Source organism: Phoca vitulina, unplaced genomic scaffold, assembly GCF_004348235.1.
Source record: "Phoca vitulina isolate PV1807 unplaced genomic scaffold, GSC_HSeal_1.0 scaffold16, whole genome shotgun sequence".
In the NCBI taxonomy this organism is placed as follows: Eukaryota; Metazoa; Chordata; class Mammalia; order Carnivora; family Phocidae; genus Phoca; species Phoca vitulina.
The window spans coordinates 27,695,295-27,714,645 of NW_022589719.1; the positions used below are offsets into that span (position 1 = coordinate 27,695,295).

Below are 19,351 nucleotides of genomic sequence, written 5' to 3' on the forward strand. Positions count from 1 at the left end.
TGTTGATAAAGAGCCAGTAAAATGAGTTGTCGAGTTCTTGGGGGAAAATGAGAACGTGATTTTGCAATAGATAGATAGATAGATAGATAGATAGATAGATAGATAGATAGAGATATAGAGATATATAGATAGATACAGATATAGATATAGATGATATAGATATAGATATATATCAGAGTTGGATTCTGGTACTTTCCCAAATGGGGTTCTTGCACAACTGTCAGGATGGATTTTCTGGAACATTTTGTTGTTGGTCTGTCGGTGGCACCAAACCTCCTGCAAATGGTGCAGAAGATGCAGTTTCTGCCATGTGAGGATTTGATGGCATAACCAAAACAACCTGTGAAGTCAATCAGAATGCCATAGGTGAGTCAACCAAAAAACCACAGGGCTTGCCCTTCCTGTCCACACAATGACATCACTATCAGAGTCTACTCTTTCTTCTCTGAATTCGATCTCCAGATCAACTTGGTGGGGTTTCTCCAGCATTCTGGAGCTCAGACTGGACCTTGGAAAAACATGCAGCGATAGCTGTTGGCTGTTGCTGTGACCCTGTAAGTGGACTGATCTTACATATGGATGATGGTGCAAAGCAAGCTGGAAACCAAGGTGTTATGGAAAATTGAGAGCTCTTCTTCCAAATCTGGTTCTTTATGCTGATGGCAACAACATACCCAAATCAGGATTTGCTGACCATGACTCAATCATTTCAAAAACCACAGCGATTCAGAAAGGCAGGAACCATCAGCAAACTAAGGAAAATGCTGGTCTTTCTTCCACAAACTCAGTGTGAATGGAGTGTGTATGTGTGTGTGTGTGTGTGTGGTGGGGAGGGGAAGATAGAAACAGGAAGAGATGAAACTTCAGCATTAATGCCTCAAAGATTTTGCTCTTCTGGATTCACACCAAGAGCAGCTTTTCCCAGCTCTGTAACTCCAGGAGCAGAAGGGAACACATGCTTAGACATTATGATAGGAAGGTTACTAAAGAATTTGCTCCCTTGTGCAGATGCTTTGGTCAATGAAAATAACATTCTTCACTTAATGAAATTACAAAGTCATTAGGAATTGTTGAAAACTCTAACTTCTAGGGTCTTACAACACAGAAGTCCACAAATAGGGTTAGTCCACTTCTCTTCTGTGGGGCAGGATATGTTGTGTAGCATGGAAGCCCCAAAAGAAAGGAAAGAGGCACAAAATGGTGGAGAAGAACAAGAGAAAAAATAATTTCATCAAACTTTTACGATTTTATGATTTGCCTTTGGAGAATAAAACTATGAGCAACTCTTGGTGTTTTAATTCAATTCTTGGAAGATATCCTTGTCATATTCTTCCTAGTGCCTCTTGGTCTCTTCTCTCTTCCCATTTACCAATCCTCTCTCTATATATGATGTTCTTTCAGGGGCCAGGAGGATCTGCTGCAGGTCTCAAGGTAAGAGATGGACAAGTATGCACACCTTGGTTAAAGAAATTTGAAACACTGACTTTCTTCAGTAGCCCAGGGAAGGTGGCTATGACAGGATAATGGAGCAAAATCTGGCACTCTGTGGGGATCTCTCCATTTTGAAGTATTCTCTGATCTGGACTAAGAGAGGAGGGCCTTGGAGGGAGTAAGGATGGAGAAAATTAGTTTGTCTTTTTAATTGTAGTAGGCAAGATGCTAGGATGACACCCAGTGACCCATGCCCCTGTGTGATTCCCCCTGCTTGAGTATGGGTGGGACCTGTGTATATGATGGGATATCACTCCTGTAAGTAGGTTACTGAGCAGTTGACTTTCAGTTTATCAAAAAGGACATTACTCTGTAAACATTTTTCCAAAGAAGACATACAGATGGCCAATAGGGAAAGGTGCTTAACATCACTAATCATCAGGGAAATGCAAATCAAAACCACAGTGAGGTATCACCTCACAAACCTGTCAGAATGGCTAGTATCAAAAAGACAGGACGTAAGTGTTAGCGAGGATGTGGGGCCTGCTGCACAATTGGTGGGAATGTAGATTGGTGCAGTCACTACAGAAACAGTATGGAGGTTCCTCAAAAAATTAAAAAGAGAAATACCATATGATCCAGTAATTCCACTACTGAGTATTTACCCAAAGAAAATGAAAACACTAATTTGAAAAGATATATGTGCCCCTATGTTTATTGCAGCATTATTTGCAATAGCCAAGATATGGAAGTAACTGTAGTATCCATCGATAAACGAATGGATGATCAAGATGGATATATACTACTCAGCCATAAAAAAGAATGAGACCTGTCATTTGTGACAATATGGATGGACTTAGAGGGTATTATGCTAAGTGAAGTAAGGCAGAGACAGACAAATACCATATGATTTCCCTTACATGTGGAATCTAAAAAACAAAACAAACAAAACAGATTTTTAAATGCAGAGAACTAACTGGTGGTTGCCAGAGGGGAGGTGGGTGGGGGGATGGGCAAAATAGATGGAGGGGCTTAAGTGGTACAAACTTCCAGTTATAAAATAAACCAGTCGTGAAGATGAAAAGCACAGCATGGGGAATATATCCATTATACTGTAACAACCTTACATGGTGACAGGTGACATTTATTGTGGTGAGCACTGGGTACTGAATAGAACTGTCAAATAACTAAGATGTATACCTCAATTTAAAAAAGGATATTATTCTGGGTAGACTTGACCTAATCATATGAGATGTTTAAAAGAAAAATTAGAGCATCAGAGGTTTTCACTCTCTTGCTGGCCTCAAAAGTAGAAGTCAGTTGTCGTGAGTTGCACAGCTGAAAGGAAGTCAATTCTGCAACATGAGCATGGAAGAGGATCAGAGGCCTCAGCTGAGACTGAAGCCCCAGCCAGCTTCTTGATAACAGCCTTGTCAGACCCTGAGCAGAGGAACCAGCTGAGGTGTGCCCAGACTCTTCACCCATGGAAACTGAGAAGTGATAAATGTGTGTTATTTAAACCTCTAAGTTTCTGGAATGTATTACACAGCCATAGAAAACTAATATGATGTCTTCGAGGCAAGCCCAATACTCACCCCCTCAGGATGGCAACAGGTTACTCTGCATCCAAAGGCAGAGAGGGACACAGCAATGCAGAACTCTAGCACACTTAACAGGATCACCATAACATCTATACCCTAGGAACAAATTTATAACCAGGAAATGTGAGAAATAGAGATGACAAAATGAAAACACTGACCATCTGATTACAAGGCTAAAAGAGAAGCACTGGCCTGCTGTCAATAAAACTGGCTCCTCATTGCAGCCATATACCCTTGGCCAGTCTTGGCCTGTTGAATGCCACTTATCCTCTCATTTTTTTCATTAATAAAATAATCACTTTTCCCCACCCTCTACCTTCCAGTGCTATTGTAGATACAGAATGTGAAAACCCTTTAAAGGGGGGTAAGGGATCGTAAAGATAACTTAGGTTTTTCAAACACCAAAAATTCCATATAGTTGACAAAATAGTATGATCTCCTCTCTTGGTAGTTGTAGGCAGAGTAATAATTGTGGGCAGAATATTAACAGACCAAAGAGGTCCACATCTTAACCTCTGGAACCTACAGATATGTCAAGTTACATAGCAAAGGAGAATTAAATTTGCAGATTAAATTAAGGCTGTTTATTAACTGACGTTGAGATGAAAGGATTATTCTGGATTATCTGGGTGGGCCCAAAATAATTACAGAATCCTTCTAAGTGGAAGCGGGAGGCAGAAGAGTCAAAGTCCAAAAGAGATTTGAAGATGTTGCACTGCTTGCTTTGAAGGCAGAGGATGGGGCCACAAGCTCAGGACTGTGGGCAGCCTCCAGAAGCCGGCAAAGGCAAGGAAACGGATTCTGCCTTACAGCCTCCAGAAAGGAATGTAGCTCTGCCAACACTTTGATTTTAACCCGATGAGAACCATTTCAAACTTGTGAGATAATAAATTTATGTTGTCTCGAGTCACTAAGTTGGCAATAATTTTGTTATAGCAGCAATAAGAAACTAACATAACAATAAAAACCAAGTTAATCAGTCTTTAATCCATCTCCCCAGAGAACTGGCTTTAGGTTTTTTGTTTTTTTTTGTTTTTGGCTTTAGGTTTAATCTTTAACCAAAATATATGGTCAGATTTGAGAAACACTGGGCAGTACTCTTACTCCTAAAAACCTGAATTGGATGCCTGGGATTCTTTGGTCTAAATATTCTCTCTTTCTCTCTCCATGGATAGGGATAGGTACTATATAGGTACTATATATACTATAGTACCTATCCCTATCCTTGTGGAAGAGCTGATAGATTAAGAGCCCGGGACACGAGTGACACGGACTCAACTGGGCCTTGAGAATATTAGCATTCATCATTTTTTTAAATCTATTTACTCATCTCTTCAACATATTGTAGCCTCTATGTTTCAGGAACTGTTGTAGGCATAGAAGACAGAGCAGCAAATAGAACAATTTCCCAACCCTAAAGGATGTTACCATCTGGTGGGGTAGACCAGGAATTGACAAACTTCCTGTAAGAGGCCAGCTAGCACATATTTTAAGTTTTACAGGCCATAAGGACTCTGTCACAAATACTCAATTCTGCTGTTAGAGCACCAAAGCAGCCATAGACAATATGTAAACAAATGGGTGTGGCTATGTTCCAATAAAACTTTATTTACAAAAAACAGTGGTCAGGCTAGATTTCCAACAAAAAGTAGCAAATATATATATAATATATGAGTTTGAGCCATATAAACCACTGTCTTTCTAGATCAAGCAGAGGTGATCACTGGCAGTCTCATACTGCTCTGCCTCCTGATTCCAGGTAGTATGTGCTGTCTTCTTTCCTGCAAAGAGCTCACCTTTTCTAACCTCTTCTTATAATCATATTCAAAAGTAAGCTCTTAGGCCTTCATCAGCCTCTAGCTGTTTTCCAATATTTCTATACTTTCCTCCAAGGAGCTCCTAAAGGTAGGGGCCTGGTCTCCTTCTTATGTCTCCTAGAGTGCCAACGCTAGGACCAGGAGTAAAGTACAGGCTCACAGACCTGCGGACTGACCATGCAGTGCCCAGGCAGGAAGAGATCTGATATTTCAGATCCCAAGAAGCCCTTATGGATTTGCTCTGCTATAAGGACAGGCAGAAAAAATGTTCACACAATAGGAATTTGTGACGGCCTCTGGGAGAAGGTGATTGAGATCAAGATGGAACCGGCTACCTTATTTCGAAAGCCTCTTGTTAAAAAATCATTAGGAACTTCAAGATGGCAACAGCAGAGGTGTAGGGCTCTTCTAACTGGTAAGCCCCATGTGCCTGCAGAGGTCCCATGCCCAGGCAGCCAGCCCCATGAAACCGTCCATTCCAGGTTTGGTCCTTAGCACTGTAACCTGACAGACTACAAATGGGCAGAACCGCAGAAACTGAAAGTAGGCTTCTTCTTCAGGATAACAACATAGAACAATATTAAATATAAATATGAATGGGGCATTAGAGGCAGGAAAGCACAGAATCTCATCTTGCTTCTGCCAATTCCTAACTGCATGATCTTGGGGGAAAAATCTAAGTTCTCTGAAGAAACTCTCTTATTTTGGGTAAGTGGCAAGAAATAAACTTGCCTACTAAAAGCCCTGTTAGAAACCTCAAGGGGAGTATGAATTAGTTTAGCAGAGACAGTCAAGGGGTTATTTTGGCATGACTATACAGCACTCAGGACTTATCGAGGATTAGCCTGGAATGAAGAAGAGGCTTAATGAGTATGGAAGAATGCTCAATTTCCACATTTGGGTGAAGACAAGAGACAGTGAGACAGAGAACTAACTAAGCACGGAGAAAGGCCAGAAGGGAGCTCGCACAGAAGGGAAACAACAGAAAACTCAGCGGTGCTGAAAATGGCTAATAGACTTTTTTTTTTTTTAGACTTTTTAGTAATAAAGATTCAGTTGCATTTTGGCCAGGGCTGCGCCTCAAGAGTGCTCCTCCCTGCACTTACCCAGAGGCCCACAGCTTCACAACCTACAATAGCTTGTGTAAGTGGCAATTTGGAGAATTAAAGCCATCAGGATAACATCTAAATGAGGGCAAGCGGTACAGAGAAGTAGTGAAATACAGAATGGAAATTGAGAATTTGCCAGGAGCTGGATGTTAAGGCCCAAAGTGCTTAATCTTGCAAGAACATCCAGAGATGTGGGGAGGGGTAATGGTGATTTTCCACTTGTTGGATAATGTTCAAGACAATTTTATTTTATTATTAGAGAACCAGGAAACTCCATCAGGGAGCCCTGGGGACACAGAGGGATTGACATCTGGGCTCCCTTTTTAGAGTGGATAACAGAATTGGTGTTTTGAAATTAAACAGAAAAAAAATATGCAATATGCTTAGTGCACTAACTAGGGAGAGTAGGTACTCTATAACCATGAGCTTCCTTTCCACTTTCCCTCATCACGTATGGAGGAACAAAGAGAAAGATGAGACGTGGGCCTGGCTCCTAAATAAAAGATTTCCCTCTTCTTCAATCATTTTGATTCATCCATCAGCTAGGGACTACCGAGTGTTACTTTTGCGAGAGCCAGAGCTCCTGTGACTTGCTTCCATCACAGTATCCCAGGAAAAGAGGAAGCACTCACCATTAAAATAGACTGGGACATCAAGCAGTTCTCTGTCTTCTCAAAAGTGCCGCAGTGAAAGAGATTGAATCAAAAACTATTCAAGTGGCCTGCAGTGAACAAGATCCCTAATGCAGCCGAGACAGAACTGGAGATGTTTAATCCTAGGCTACTTCTGATCTAGGAAGGAAAGTCAACTCAGCAATCCAGTGGTATCCTCAGGGGTGTCACCAACAAGCACTCCACACCCCTCGCTTCTTGTCCCCACAGTCCAGCTGCTCTGTCTTCACTACCGTGCTGTCTCCTCACTTGTCTCTCCCCTCACAGCGCTTCCAGCTCATCTCCTGCCCAAACACAAACATGATCCTGTTGTTTCCAAGCTTGAATCCTTCAGACAACCCTCATGCACAGGAGATAAACTCTTTTTTTCCATGTTAGCTAGACAGTTCTGTCCGTGCCCATCACCTGCCGTGCCCTGCCTCGGGTGCCTGGCTGTGCATTATTTTCTAAATGTGGCTTCCATGCTTTTTGTGTATGACCTCCCTCTGCTCTGTATTCCTTTCCTGCATTTTCTTCCCTTGGAGGCTTATTATAAGAACTAAAATTCTCCAAGAAAGCATGAGAGGTTTAGTGTGGCTATAGCATGAGGGGGATTTTAATGGTTATAGCTGGACCAGATGCTAGGGAGACACACTGAGGTCAGATTTGGAAAAGCCATAGAGATCACACTCCATGGTCTGATCTTTATCCTTTGAGCAAAGAAAACTCAAGTACGGTCTTTAGCGAGCAAAAACATATGTTGAGATCTGGGCTTTTGCCTTTTATTGGCTTTGTGAAAGATATCAGCATGAGAGTTGTGTTTTAAATTTGCTTTACCTTATTTAATAGCCTTATTGTGAATTTCTTCCATTGCAAGCCAAATGAAAATCCTTTCCATAAACAGTCGGAATACACATTTTAATCAATAAGTCAACAAATATTATGCCACACCAACACTTGGTGTCACTGTTATGGACTGGATCTCAAGTTGCAAGGTCTGTTTGGCCAGTCCCATTTGACATTCCTTTTCAGGAATTCTCTGTATTTTCATAAAGATTCTCTCAACAACTGCCTTCCCAAACTATTCATTGTCATATCAGTAATTTTATGATCAGCCAATTTTTTATTATAATTTCTGAAAGACCAATGCAACTATGTAAAACAATCTCTCCTGATTTTTAAAAAACAAACAAAACCCATCTTGTTCTCTGGCAGAATAAATACTTGGTTAGTCTTTCTTCTTTTGGGACAAAAATAAGCAAACAGATTAAAAAAAAAAAGGAAACATTACTCACCAGACCTTTTGTAGTTTTAGCCCCTGCTACAATTGACAAGGACCCTGAAACAATAAACTAGTAACAAGAGTGAAAAAATGCAGGTAAAAAAAACTTTAAACAAATATTTGAAGTCAAAACTTACTAAAACTTACCCCTAACTGTGATAAATTTGTTAAACCACCCAGTTATATTGGGAGAAACACAAAAGATTGTAAATAATTCTCCTCTTTTCCCAGAAACAACAGAGAAATTCTGCCAGATGGATTCACAGGAAAATTTTTCAAGCCTTTCAAAAAAATGTCTAACTGCAATGGTATTTAAACATTTGAGGGCCTTGAAATATAAAAAAAGCTTCTAAATTCCTGATATGAAGGAACCCTAATATGGTACCAAAATTTAATAAGATTTTAGAAAAGAAAAGAAACTAACAATTGTTTTTATTTAAAATGACTATTAAAAGTTATAAACAAAATAGTAGCAAAGAAAGTTTTTAAATTCCATATTAGATGCTGATTATTTAAAAAAATTTTTTAATAATATACTATTCCATTTGGCTCCATCATTGGGTAATTATTTTCCATTTAGCTAAAACAGCTGATATCAAGTTGATTGGACCCCCCTGCCTTAAACTATTTGACTGTTTGAATGTCTGGGTTTGCTTTCCAATTTGAAATGTTCTACCAATTAAGCAAAGACTCATCTAGTGGGATTCCTACGATGGTTTGAGTGATAGCTCAATTGACAAACATAGCTCCCGCAGGTCCTGGAAATCTACGGAACATGTGTAGAGGACATAAATTATGAGAACTGGTCTCCAAAGCGGTCTTGAAAGGGAAATTAAAGGGGAAACAGAAAATGCAGGCGGCCGATGTCTGCAAGACTGAAATCAGAACGACCCTGTTTGAGCCCTGATTCCTGTACCAAATAATAGCATGATCTTGGGCAAATCACTTAATTTCTCCAAGTCCCAGTTTCTTCATCCACAAAATGAGGGCCATGGTAAATCCTTTCTCAGAAGTCTGTGATGGTTGCCCAGATGGAACTGAATATACAAAGCATGTAGAAGAGTGCCCAGATTATGGTAAGTGTTAAGTGAAAGCCATTATTGACATCAGTGTCATCAGACGTGTAAAGCATGGTACAAATGCCCAGGAGTAACAGAGCACAGCTGCTCTTTAAATCTTCTGTAAACAGGCGAGGGGGAACAAAAAGCCAACTCCATAACAAAACTCTAAACTCTCTCATTCTCAACTTTGTAGATGAATGGAAACCCTACAATACTTGAATAGGGTTTTCTGGTTCTAACATAAAACCAGTTTATAAACTTACTTTTCTTTTGTCACTTGATAATTTATGTTCTCTTTACACTCTTAATTTGCAGAGAAACTCTCTTGCATTTTATGTTAAGGGAAAAATTTTAACTTTCTTAAATTTTCACTTAATCTTATGGTTATTGTTGTTAAATTTATGAAACAAAATTTATCTAATACCAGCTCCACTTGCTAAGATTTGATAGCTGATTATAAATTGCCTGCACACCAGCCACTCCTCTTCTCCCTTGTTAACGAAATCCTCATTTTGTTCATGAGCTTCAGTGAACCCTTCCCAGCCTAACTGAGAAGTGAATCTCAATTAGTCCAAGCCAACAACGACAAATCCATTACCTTTGCCCAGAGTTGGTTTGGGAATATAAAGGATTTATGCACACAAAACGTTTATGAACAATGAGATGTATCGAGTCTGATATGATATGCCAGCCATCCTCCATGAGGTCCTTGCACTCCTGGACTAACCAAACCTGGAGATGACTAGCCACTGCGTTTCTTGTTGTAAAACCATCAATGCTCTCAATGTTTAATCCATTACGATTTGGGTCTTTTGTTACATGCTGCTATAATATATCGTGATACATACTAAATATTTAATCTTCCCAGCTTTGTATGAGTCTTATATTATTATTCCTACTTTAAATGTGAGAAAATGGAGTCAAAAGGAGATTAGATATCATTCTCAAAGTTATAGAACCACAAAATAGGGTTAGGATATGATTTTAAAGCTCAGGAAATTAGCAACTATGTTATGTAATCTCCAACTATATCAGAAGGTATTCTACTCACCATCAGTGACCCCACAATTTTGTACAACTCATGCTCTGACAAATAATGAACTTCATCAAATGGAAATGTGACATTAATGTTTATTATTCCCAGGCTGAGGTTCATCAGGGCAATCAGGATCTGCACAACCTAGAAGTGATGAAGAAAGTAAAAACTGATTATCTACCACCCCCTTTCCAACCACTAAGTTACCCCTCTTCTCCATCTTTTGAAATAGTCAGATGGTCCTGATATTGTCCTATCGTTTTTATTTCATATAAAGAAATATGGGTATATTAACTTACTAAAATTATCTCTTGGGATATCTATCCCAATTGTCCCATTTTCAAGGTAAAAAGAATGGTAGGTACCAGGACCTACCCAGAGGCGCTTTACTGACCCCTGTGACATTACTCTTACTATAGCTCTTGCTCTCCTTTGCACACACTCAGATAGGAGTGACTCAGAAATTAGGAAGCAAGGAAAAATAATGTGAAGGAAGGGGCATGTGTATAGGAGCAATATGATCTTTTCTTGGTGTGTAGGGCCTGAGGACATGAGTGAGTACAGCGGTCTAAAAATAGAGGCATTGGAGTACAATTATCCCATGGCATAAAAAGGGTACAAAGTGTCATAATGACTTTGTCCCATTGGTTTAAAGCTTGGGCTAGAGATCAACCTCTGTATTCACTCTCCTTCCACCTGCACTAATCTGTCTTTCTTTAAACTGTCCATTTCTTTTAGGCACACCCACCTGAGACTCCAGACAGAAATGCACAGAGAATAAAAGAATTTTTATCCTCTGAGGAGCAGGCTAAGAAAATTTCCCGGAGACCGTAACAATGTGGGGCAATCAGCTATCAGAAAGATCTGTTGGGTGGACACCAGCTAGTGTGCATGCAGCCTTTCCTTTTGCTGCTCTTCCTAGCTGAAGTTAAAGTTATCATTGATGACCCACAAACCTAGAATAGATCCGAAGTCACTATATCTTAAATACAATGAGATTAGAAGCATGATGTAATAGAATATTGTACCATTTTTGACTGATAAGGCCTGAACATCAAATACCAATGTCCCGAGGGCTGGCTGATATATTATGAGGTCAATGGGACAGAGTATTTGTCATTAAAACTGATCAGCTGTGAGTTTACAACATGACTGGTCTACTTCCAGATCTGCAATTGACTTACCCCGAGGACTTTAGGTTCCCCCTTCAAGAACTTCTCTGGAATCCCTTTCCACAGATTTGGGTGTAGAACAGCAGACTTCTCCGGATGGTACACACTAGGGCCAGCCCCTGTGGTCCCTTCTAGTCCTTGCGTGGTTGCCATGGCAGCAGAAAAGGAGCTACAATAAGAATTGTAATTTAGGATGAGGTCCTGTTAATGACAAGACAAACCGTGGTCTACATTCCCTTGCTTTATTATAACAGCTATTAGAGTATCTTTGCAAAATGTAGTTATTGCAAAGGCCAGCCAGGAAAGGAGAACAAGAAACACCTTAAGGAGAGAAACACAGAGAGAGAAATGCCATGTGTCATCAAGATGCTAGAAAGTACTAAAGAGAGGGGAATCTAGATAGAATTGAGGTGAATATGCTGGGCCCCTCAAATATATGAAGTCTGTACTCAGATTTTATCTGATTATAGCCATTTCCCCTTTGGGTTTTTTTTTTTTTTTTAAGATTTTATTTATTTATTTGTCAGAGAGAGAGAAAGAGCACAAGCAGGGGGAGAAGCAGAGGGAGAAGCAGGCTCCCTGCTGAGCAAGGAGCCCCATGCAGGACTTGATCCCAAGACCCTGGAATCATGACCTGAGCTTATGCTTTACCGACTGAGCCACCCAGGCGTCCTCCCATTTCCCCTTTGAAAGATAACTTTTATAATAGGAATAAACCACACAGAATCATCTGTGCTCCCATTGATTGTAAAGTGTTTTATGGTCTCCCTTTTCTAGTTGGAGCACAGTTATATTCTCAGAGCTGGAAACCTCCTCCAAGTTCATCTTAATAAATATGATTTATTTAATCTTGGATTTTACCCTATAAACTCTGGACTTTGTGGATGGAATTTATGATCCTGAGTCATAACCCTGGCACTGAGAACTTAAATCTCTTGCCCCATTTAAATGTTTTAAATTCTGACTTGCCAATGCATGGCAAGGACACATAAAAATGTTTTTCTAAGACTCAAAACACAAACATAATTCTCCTCAATATAGTAATGCCAGTCAGGTTATGTGGAAGTACGTTTAAAGCACTGGAACACTTTATCTACTCATTTGAATCCATATGCAGATGTTGCATGGCTCACATCCATAAATTTTGAGGGAAGTGAAACTCAAACTTTGCAAAGTCACAATCAATTCTGGTACCATTCATGCTTCACTGAGGCTCCATCAAAGTCTCAAGTTTGGAAATGTGTGCTCTTTCATTAGTAGCACAAGATCAAAGAATGTTCTAGTAACACCCATTTTTTATGTACCGGGAAAGAATTCATTTTCTCAGGAAAGGATTATTAACCTGTATTTATACTCAGTAGGCTAAGGGAACTACATTACTAGTTATCTAGCAAAAGAAAAACTGGCCAAAATAAGAAAAAAATGAATCCATCTCAGAGATAGATAGGGGAAAACAATCCATATTAAAAATAAAGATGAATCATTTAAAACATTAATTTAACTTTAGTAACAAATATATTCAAAGTTCTGGAAAGCAGTAAAAGGAAAAGTACAAAAGAGTAAATCATAAAATAAGTAAAGCAAAAACTTTCAAAATAAGATGACAGAAAAATATAACTAGTAATTCATAAGGAATATATAATGAAGGATGAAGGAGAATGAAACAGTTAAGATCAGGAAGTAAATAAGAGCATATAACCAAAAAGTCAATGTTCCTTCTTCTGTCCTAGAATATTTCCAAAAGCAATACAGAGAAAGAAAATTAGAATGTCATTTTGAAACTGGGACACAACTAAAATTACCATAATTCAGATGAAGTAATTGTCAAAAACAATGAAGATTGCATGAGGATGAATTTTGGGGACATGCAGAAAAAGTATCAAAGAAGCAAGACACTATGCCACAGATTTCAGAGTACACTTATCAAAGGCAAGAGGCTCGCTGAGGTATAAAACACATGCTCTTGTTTATAATCCAGAGAATTAACACACCAGTTGACAGCTGCAGCTTCCCTGGACAAGTGTAGTTCTGAGATGTAAAAGGTGGGAATAACAGAGAAAACATATCAAAAAGCTGCTTTTGTAGGAAGCCATCTGTCTCTGAATAATTCTTACACTGGAGTCTGCAAAGAAGGAAGCAAGTATTCTTGCCATAAATCTCCAAGAAATCCTACAGATTAGAATCATCTGAGTATATCATCATAATCAAAGATCACCAAATGCACAAAACCCAAGAGATTTAGTTAGAGAAACACCAAGTGCTTCAGATATTATGATAATCAAATACAGAATATGTAATAAATATGGATGAAGTGTTCAAATAAAAACAGAATCACAAAAATGAGAAAGCACAGGTAAAGTACTAAAGTGACAGGACAAATTTCAAATGTTAAGAAAACAATGTCAACATTAAAAAAATACTTGGTTAATGTGTTATACAGCAATGAACACTGAAAAGAGAATCAGTGAACTGGAAGATAAATCTGGAAAAATGACCTAGAAGCCACACTGACAAGGAAATGGACATAGGAGAAGAGATATGAAAAGATTAGAAGTACAGAATTAAAAGTTTGAGATGTGTATAGAGTACTATAAAAAGAGAAGACAACAAATGGATAGGTGAAATTGTTGCCTTTTTCATTCTTGATTTTAGTAATTCCTTCTTACAATTCTTCTTGTTCAGTCTAGCTAATGGTTTTCCAGTTTTGTTGATCTTTTCAAAGAATACCCCATTCCAAGTATTCATTATTGTTGTGGCTATTTGTCATTGCTGCGTTGTTGTTGTTGTTGTTGTGAAGTGACTGCCATATCTCTTCTGTGAAAGTCTATATTCTTTGTAATCTGTGCACATTAGAATTTCTGTTTGATTAGTTTAATGGTCAGCTAATGATTTAACGGATATCTTTAAGGGCCCCCTCCCCCCAAAAAAATCTCCTACCCTTTGTCTTAGGTCATGTATGTGTGCATGCTTTGGGCAACTTTAATACGCTGGTAGTTTATAACTTTGTGTTTCCTTTTTCTATAGCCTTTCCTTCTTGCTTGCACAAAGCCCCAAGATAAGCCATAGTTGAGGAATTAGGGACTCCTCAGGTCTTTCTTGGGCACACATACAACCTACACATGTATGGCTTTCTAGATTCCCAGGGATATATTAAGAATTTTTCAAGATCCTTGCAAAAATCTCATTCCTGTTTTTTTAACTATTTTTTAATCCAGCTTTTTCTTTACTCCAACTGTATCACTGCCTCAGGAAGCTGTGAATTAAACAATTTCTGATAATTGCTTTTGACAAACACCTTGGGGTTTGGGCTTCTGTCACTGAATGAGCCTTGAGTCATATCAAGTAAAGACCAGATCTATGAGTAGAGCTTTTCCAGATGTTTTCCAAACAGGTCAAACAGTGACAATTCTCTGGGGATGGGGCTTTTTAAGGATTTCCAATTTCATTCTAACCCCTTCACAGGCTGTTAGGAGGCCGGTTTCTGTAGCTGCCACGGTTCTAAGGCTTCTAGTTTTCAGGGCTACCACAGAGTTGGGAGAGGGTAATAGGAATAGGACAAGGTAAAACAACAATAGGGAGAATTGATGGAACCAAGAGTTTGTTCTTTGAAAAGATCAACAAAATTGACCAACTTTTAGCTAGATTATTTGTGATATGTTTTGGGCTGTTGACAACTACAGTGTCTTTTTGTCATTGTTGCTCCTGCGACAGATGAGAAACCTAGAAAACACCCCACTTTTCTTCTACTGATGCCAAATCTCCTTGTGGGTGAGCACCACCACCCATCTCGTTTCCTAATATTTTATCACCAGTTCCCTACTGGGTCCCAACTGCCAACAAGGGAGCATGACAAGGGTGGTCTGAGGGGCTGTGTCTCCTTCTTTGTCAAACTTATAAAATAGAAGAGAGGCCCAAAAGGAGGCAATAGAATAGAGGCCCAAAAGGAGGCCTGAACTTGGACGGTTGGTAGGGGATGATGAGAAAGTAGAAATCAGGACCCGGGCAGGGAAAAGGTCTGGACTAGGAATTGAGACATCTGGTTTCTAGTCCTGGTTCTCTTACTAACTAGTGTGACTCTGGGTAAGTTATTTCCCTTCTCTGGGTTTCACTGACCTCATCTGAGGAAAGGTGCATCAGGCACAGTTGCCTCAAGCTTTCTGATCTCAAAGATGCCAAGAATCTACAAAATCTCTTTCCTCAGTGGACTTCCTCACAGGTATCTTCAGTCTATGGCTTGGTGTCTCATGAATGCTGCCCCAAAATCGTTGGAGAACTAGGTCAGACCACAGTGTACCCCAGGGCCTGTGTAAGACTGAGGACCCCACCTTCACCTGACAGTATCTCCACCAAATTCTGCACGTGGCAGGCCTTTTCTGACTGCTGAATTATAAAAATGATGTCAGAGACAGAGAATAAAGACCACAGAAGAAGGAGCCTCAAGAGTACATGAAATACCTAGTGAAAAGCATAAAATATTGCTTTTGTTTTCCTAAGAGCCTAGGGATGTAGGGATCAAAAGTAACTGAAACCACCTCATCCAGCATCAGCCTCTAGGAGCCTGTCCTTACCCCCATCCTCTGCAGCAAAGAATGTTCTCCAACCCACCCCCCAAACATACACTTAAAGGTGCACTAGACTCACCCCAACCCAGAATACCAGTTCGTGCTGTGAGAAGTAACCTGATCCTCTCTCATTCCACTCCCAGGAGTGGAACCAGTGGATGAGAAAACCATCAGCCCCAGAGCCTAGGAAGGCATGTCCCTACCTTTCTTCAGGCCTGCAATGTCTGCAGTGTGTCTCTGGGGACACTGCAATGTCTCCGGAGACTCTGGGCAAGCGCCTTCAGTCCAGATACACTTGCCCCCATTCCACACCTCACTCAGGTCAAATCTGCATTCCTCTCCTGCAGTTTTTCTGAACCCCAAAGGCAGTGCTGAGTATTTCTTAGATGCACAGCTGGTTCCTTTTTTATGTCGGAAGTCCTAACTGATTTAGTGTCCCTAATATGGGTGTGGGTGTCTGTTCTGAAATTTGCTGAACAAGCAGTGACTGCCTCATACAGTCTTTTATAGGAAAATAATAGCATGTATATTACCGTATATATAGTATATAGTGTGTCATTACTGTGTATATCAGTGGAAATCAGTGGTTGAGTATTTACTGTGGGTCAGATTCTGCTCAAAGTTCTTTATATACACAAACTAATTTAATGGCATTTAAACCTCATTTAAAAGCTCCTCTTCACAACTTCACACATTTTCACCTGCTCTCCTCATCTCCCTAGAGAACTGCATATTACCATTCTATACAAAATTTAAATACATTATTTACATGAAAATCCAACATTAGAGATGAATGCCTGTAAAGTGGCAACAAGTCGATTGCATGGGAATAATTAATAAGACATTTTCTAGTTCATAGAGTCATCTGGTATCATAGAAAGAGCCTGTTACTTGACAAAGACAAAGCCAATTCCAACCATTTATTCATGGCCTTATTATTTCTCTGAACATAAGATTCCTCATTTGTAGTATGAAATCAATACTTTATATGGAGGAGAATGCAAGTGGTGTTCAGTTCTCATTTTGTAAACATTTTCTTAAAGAAAAATTACTTTGAGATCCCATAACCAAAGACCCCATCAAAAAGGAGAATTACAAACCAATATGCCTGATGAACATGGATGCAAAAATTCTCACCAAAATACTAGCCAATAGAATCCACAGTACATTAAAAGGATTATTCACCACAACCAAGTGGGATTTTTTTCCTGGGCTGCAAGATTAGTTCAACATCTGCATATCAATCAATGTGATACAATACATTAATAAAAGAAAGAACAAGAACCATATGATACTCTTAACAGATGCAGAAAAGGCATTTGACAAAGTACAGCATTCTTTCTTGATTAAAACTCTTTACAGTGGAGGGATAGAGGGTACATACCTCAGTATCATAAAAGCTACCTATGAAAAACCCACAGTGAATATCATTCCCAATGGGGAAAAATTGAGAGCTTTCCCACTAGGTCAGGAACATGGCAGGGATGTCCACTATCACCACTGCTATTCAACATAGTACTAAAGTCCTAGCCTTGGCAATCAGACAACAAAAAGAAATAAAAGGCATCTGAATCGGCAAATAAGAAGTCAAACTCTAACTCTTTGCAGATGATATGATGCTTTATGTGGAAAACCCAAAAGACTCCACCCCAAAACTGCTAGAACTCATACAGGAATTCAGTAAGGTGACAGGATATAAAATCAATGCACAGAAATCAGTTGCATTTCTATACACCAACAACAAGACAGAAGAAAGAGAAATTAAGGAGTCGATCCCATTTACAATTGCACCCAAAACCATAAGATACCTAGGAATAAATCTAACCAAAGAGGCAAAGGATCTGTACTCAGAAAACTATAGAATACTCATGAAAGAAATTGAGGAAGGCACAAAGAAATGGAAAAACGCTGCATGCTCATGGATTGGAAGAACAAATATTGTGAAAATGTCTATGCTACCTAGAGCAATCGACACATTTAATGCAATCCCCATCAAAATACCATCAACTTTTTTCAAGGAAATGGAACAAATAATCCTAAAATTTGTATGGAACCAGAAAAGACCCTGAATAGCCAGAGTTATGTTGAAAAAGAAAAGCAAAGCTGGCGGCATCACAATTCTGGACTTCCAGCTCTATTACAAAGCTGTAATCATCAAGACAGTATGGTACTGGCACAATAACAGACACATAGATCAATGGAACAGAATAGAGAGCCCAGAAATGGACCCTCAACTCTATGGTCAATTCATCTTTGACAAAGCAGGAAAGAATGTCCAATGGAAAAAAGACAGTCTCTTCAACAAATGGTGTTGGGAAAATTGGGAGAGCCACACCAGAACAATGAAACTGGACCATTTCCTTACACCACACACAAAAATAGATTCAAAACGGATGAAAAACCTAAATGTGAGACAGGAATCCATCAAAATCCTTGAGGAAAACACAGGCAGCAACCTCGACCTCAGCCGCAACAACTTCTTCCTAGAAACATCATCAAAGGCAAGGGAAGCAAGGGCAAAATGAACTATTGGGACTTCATCAAGATAAAAAGCTTTTGCAAAGCAAAGGGAACAGTCAACAAAACCAAAAGACAACCAACAGAATGGGAGAAGATATTTGCAAATGACATACCAGATAAAGGGCTAGTATCCAAAATCTATAAAGAACTTATCAAAGTCAACACCCAAAGAACAAATAATCCAATCAAGAAATGGGCAGAAGATATGAACAGACATTTCTCCAAAGAAGACATCCAAATGGCCAACAGACACATGAAAAAGTGCTCAACATCACTCGGCATCAGGGAAATCCAAATCAAAACCTCAGTGAGATACTACCTCACACCAGTCAGAATGGCTAAAATTAACAAGCCAGGAAATGACAGATGTTAGCAAGGATGCGGAGAAAGGGGAACACTCTTGCACTCTTGGTGGGAACGCAGACTGGTGCAGCCACTCTGGAAAACAGTATGGAGGTTCCTCAAAAAGTTGAAAATAAAGCTACCCTATGACCCAGCAATTGCACTACTGGGTATTTACCCCAAAGATACAAATGTAGTGATCCGAAGGGGCATGTGCACCCCAATGTTTATAGCAGCAATGTCCACAATAGCCAAACTATGGAAAGAGCCTAGATGTCCATCAACAGATGAATGGATAAAGAAGATGTGGTATATATATACAATGGAATATTGTGCAGCCATCAAAAAATGCAATCTTGCCATCTGCAACGACATGGATGGAACTAGAGGGTATTATGCTAAGTGAAATAAGTCAATCAGAGAAAGACAATTATCATATGATCTCACTGATATGAGGAATTTGAGGAACAAGCCAGAGTATCATAGAGGAAGGGAGGGAAAAATGAACAAGATGAAACCAGAAAGGGAGACAAAAAATAAGAGACTCTTAATCTTAGGAAACAAACTGAGGGTTGCTGGAGTGGAGGGGGTTGGGAGGGATGGGGTGGCTGGGTGATAGACACTGGGGAGGGTATGTGCTATGGTGAGTGCTGTGAATTGTGTAAGACTGATGATTCACAGACCTGTACTCCTGAAACAAATAATACATTATATGTTAATAAAAAAAAAAAAAAAAAAGAAGATAGTAGGAAGGGAAAAATTAAGGGG

At 39.5% G+C, this 19,351-nt stretch overlaps 1 protein-coding gene across 1 annotated transcript; it reads right to left on the bottom strand.

Moving 5' to 3' along the window:
• Positions 1–220: 220 nt before the first annotated feature.
• On the bottom strand, positions 221–16,135 carry MS4A4A (membrane spanning 4-domains A4A). The gene is given in 7 exon segments (XM_032414797.1): positions 221–340; positions 3,027–3,128; positions 6,591–6,749; positions 7,904–7,960; positions 10,003–10,131; positions 11,172–11,328; positions 15,925–16,135. Coding segments are annotated over 6 exon segments (708 nt in total). The 5' UTR covers positions 11,313–11,328; positions 15,925–16,135.
• Positions 16,136–19,351: the final 3,216 nt, after the last annotated feature.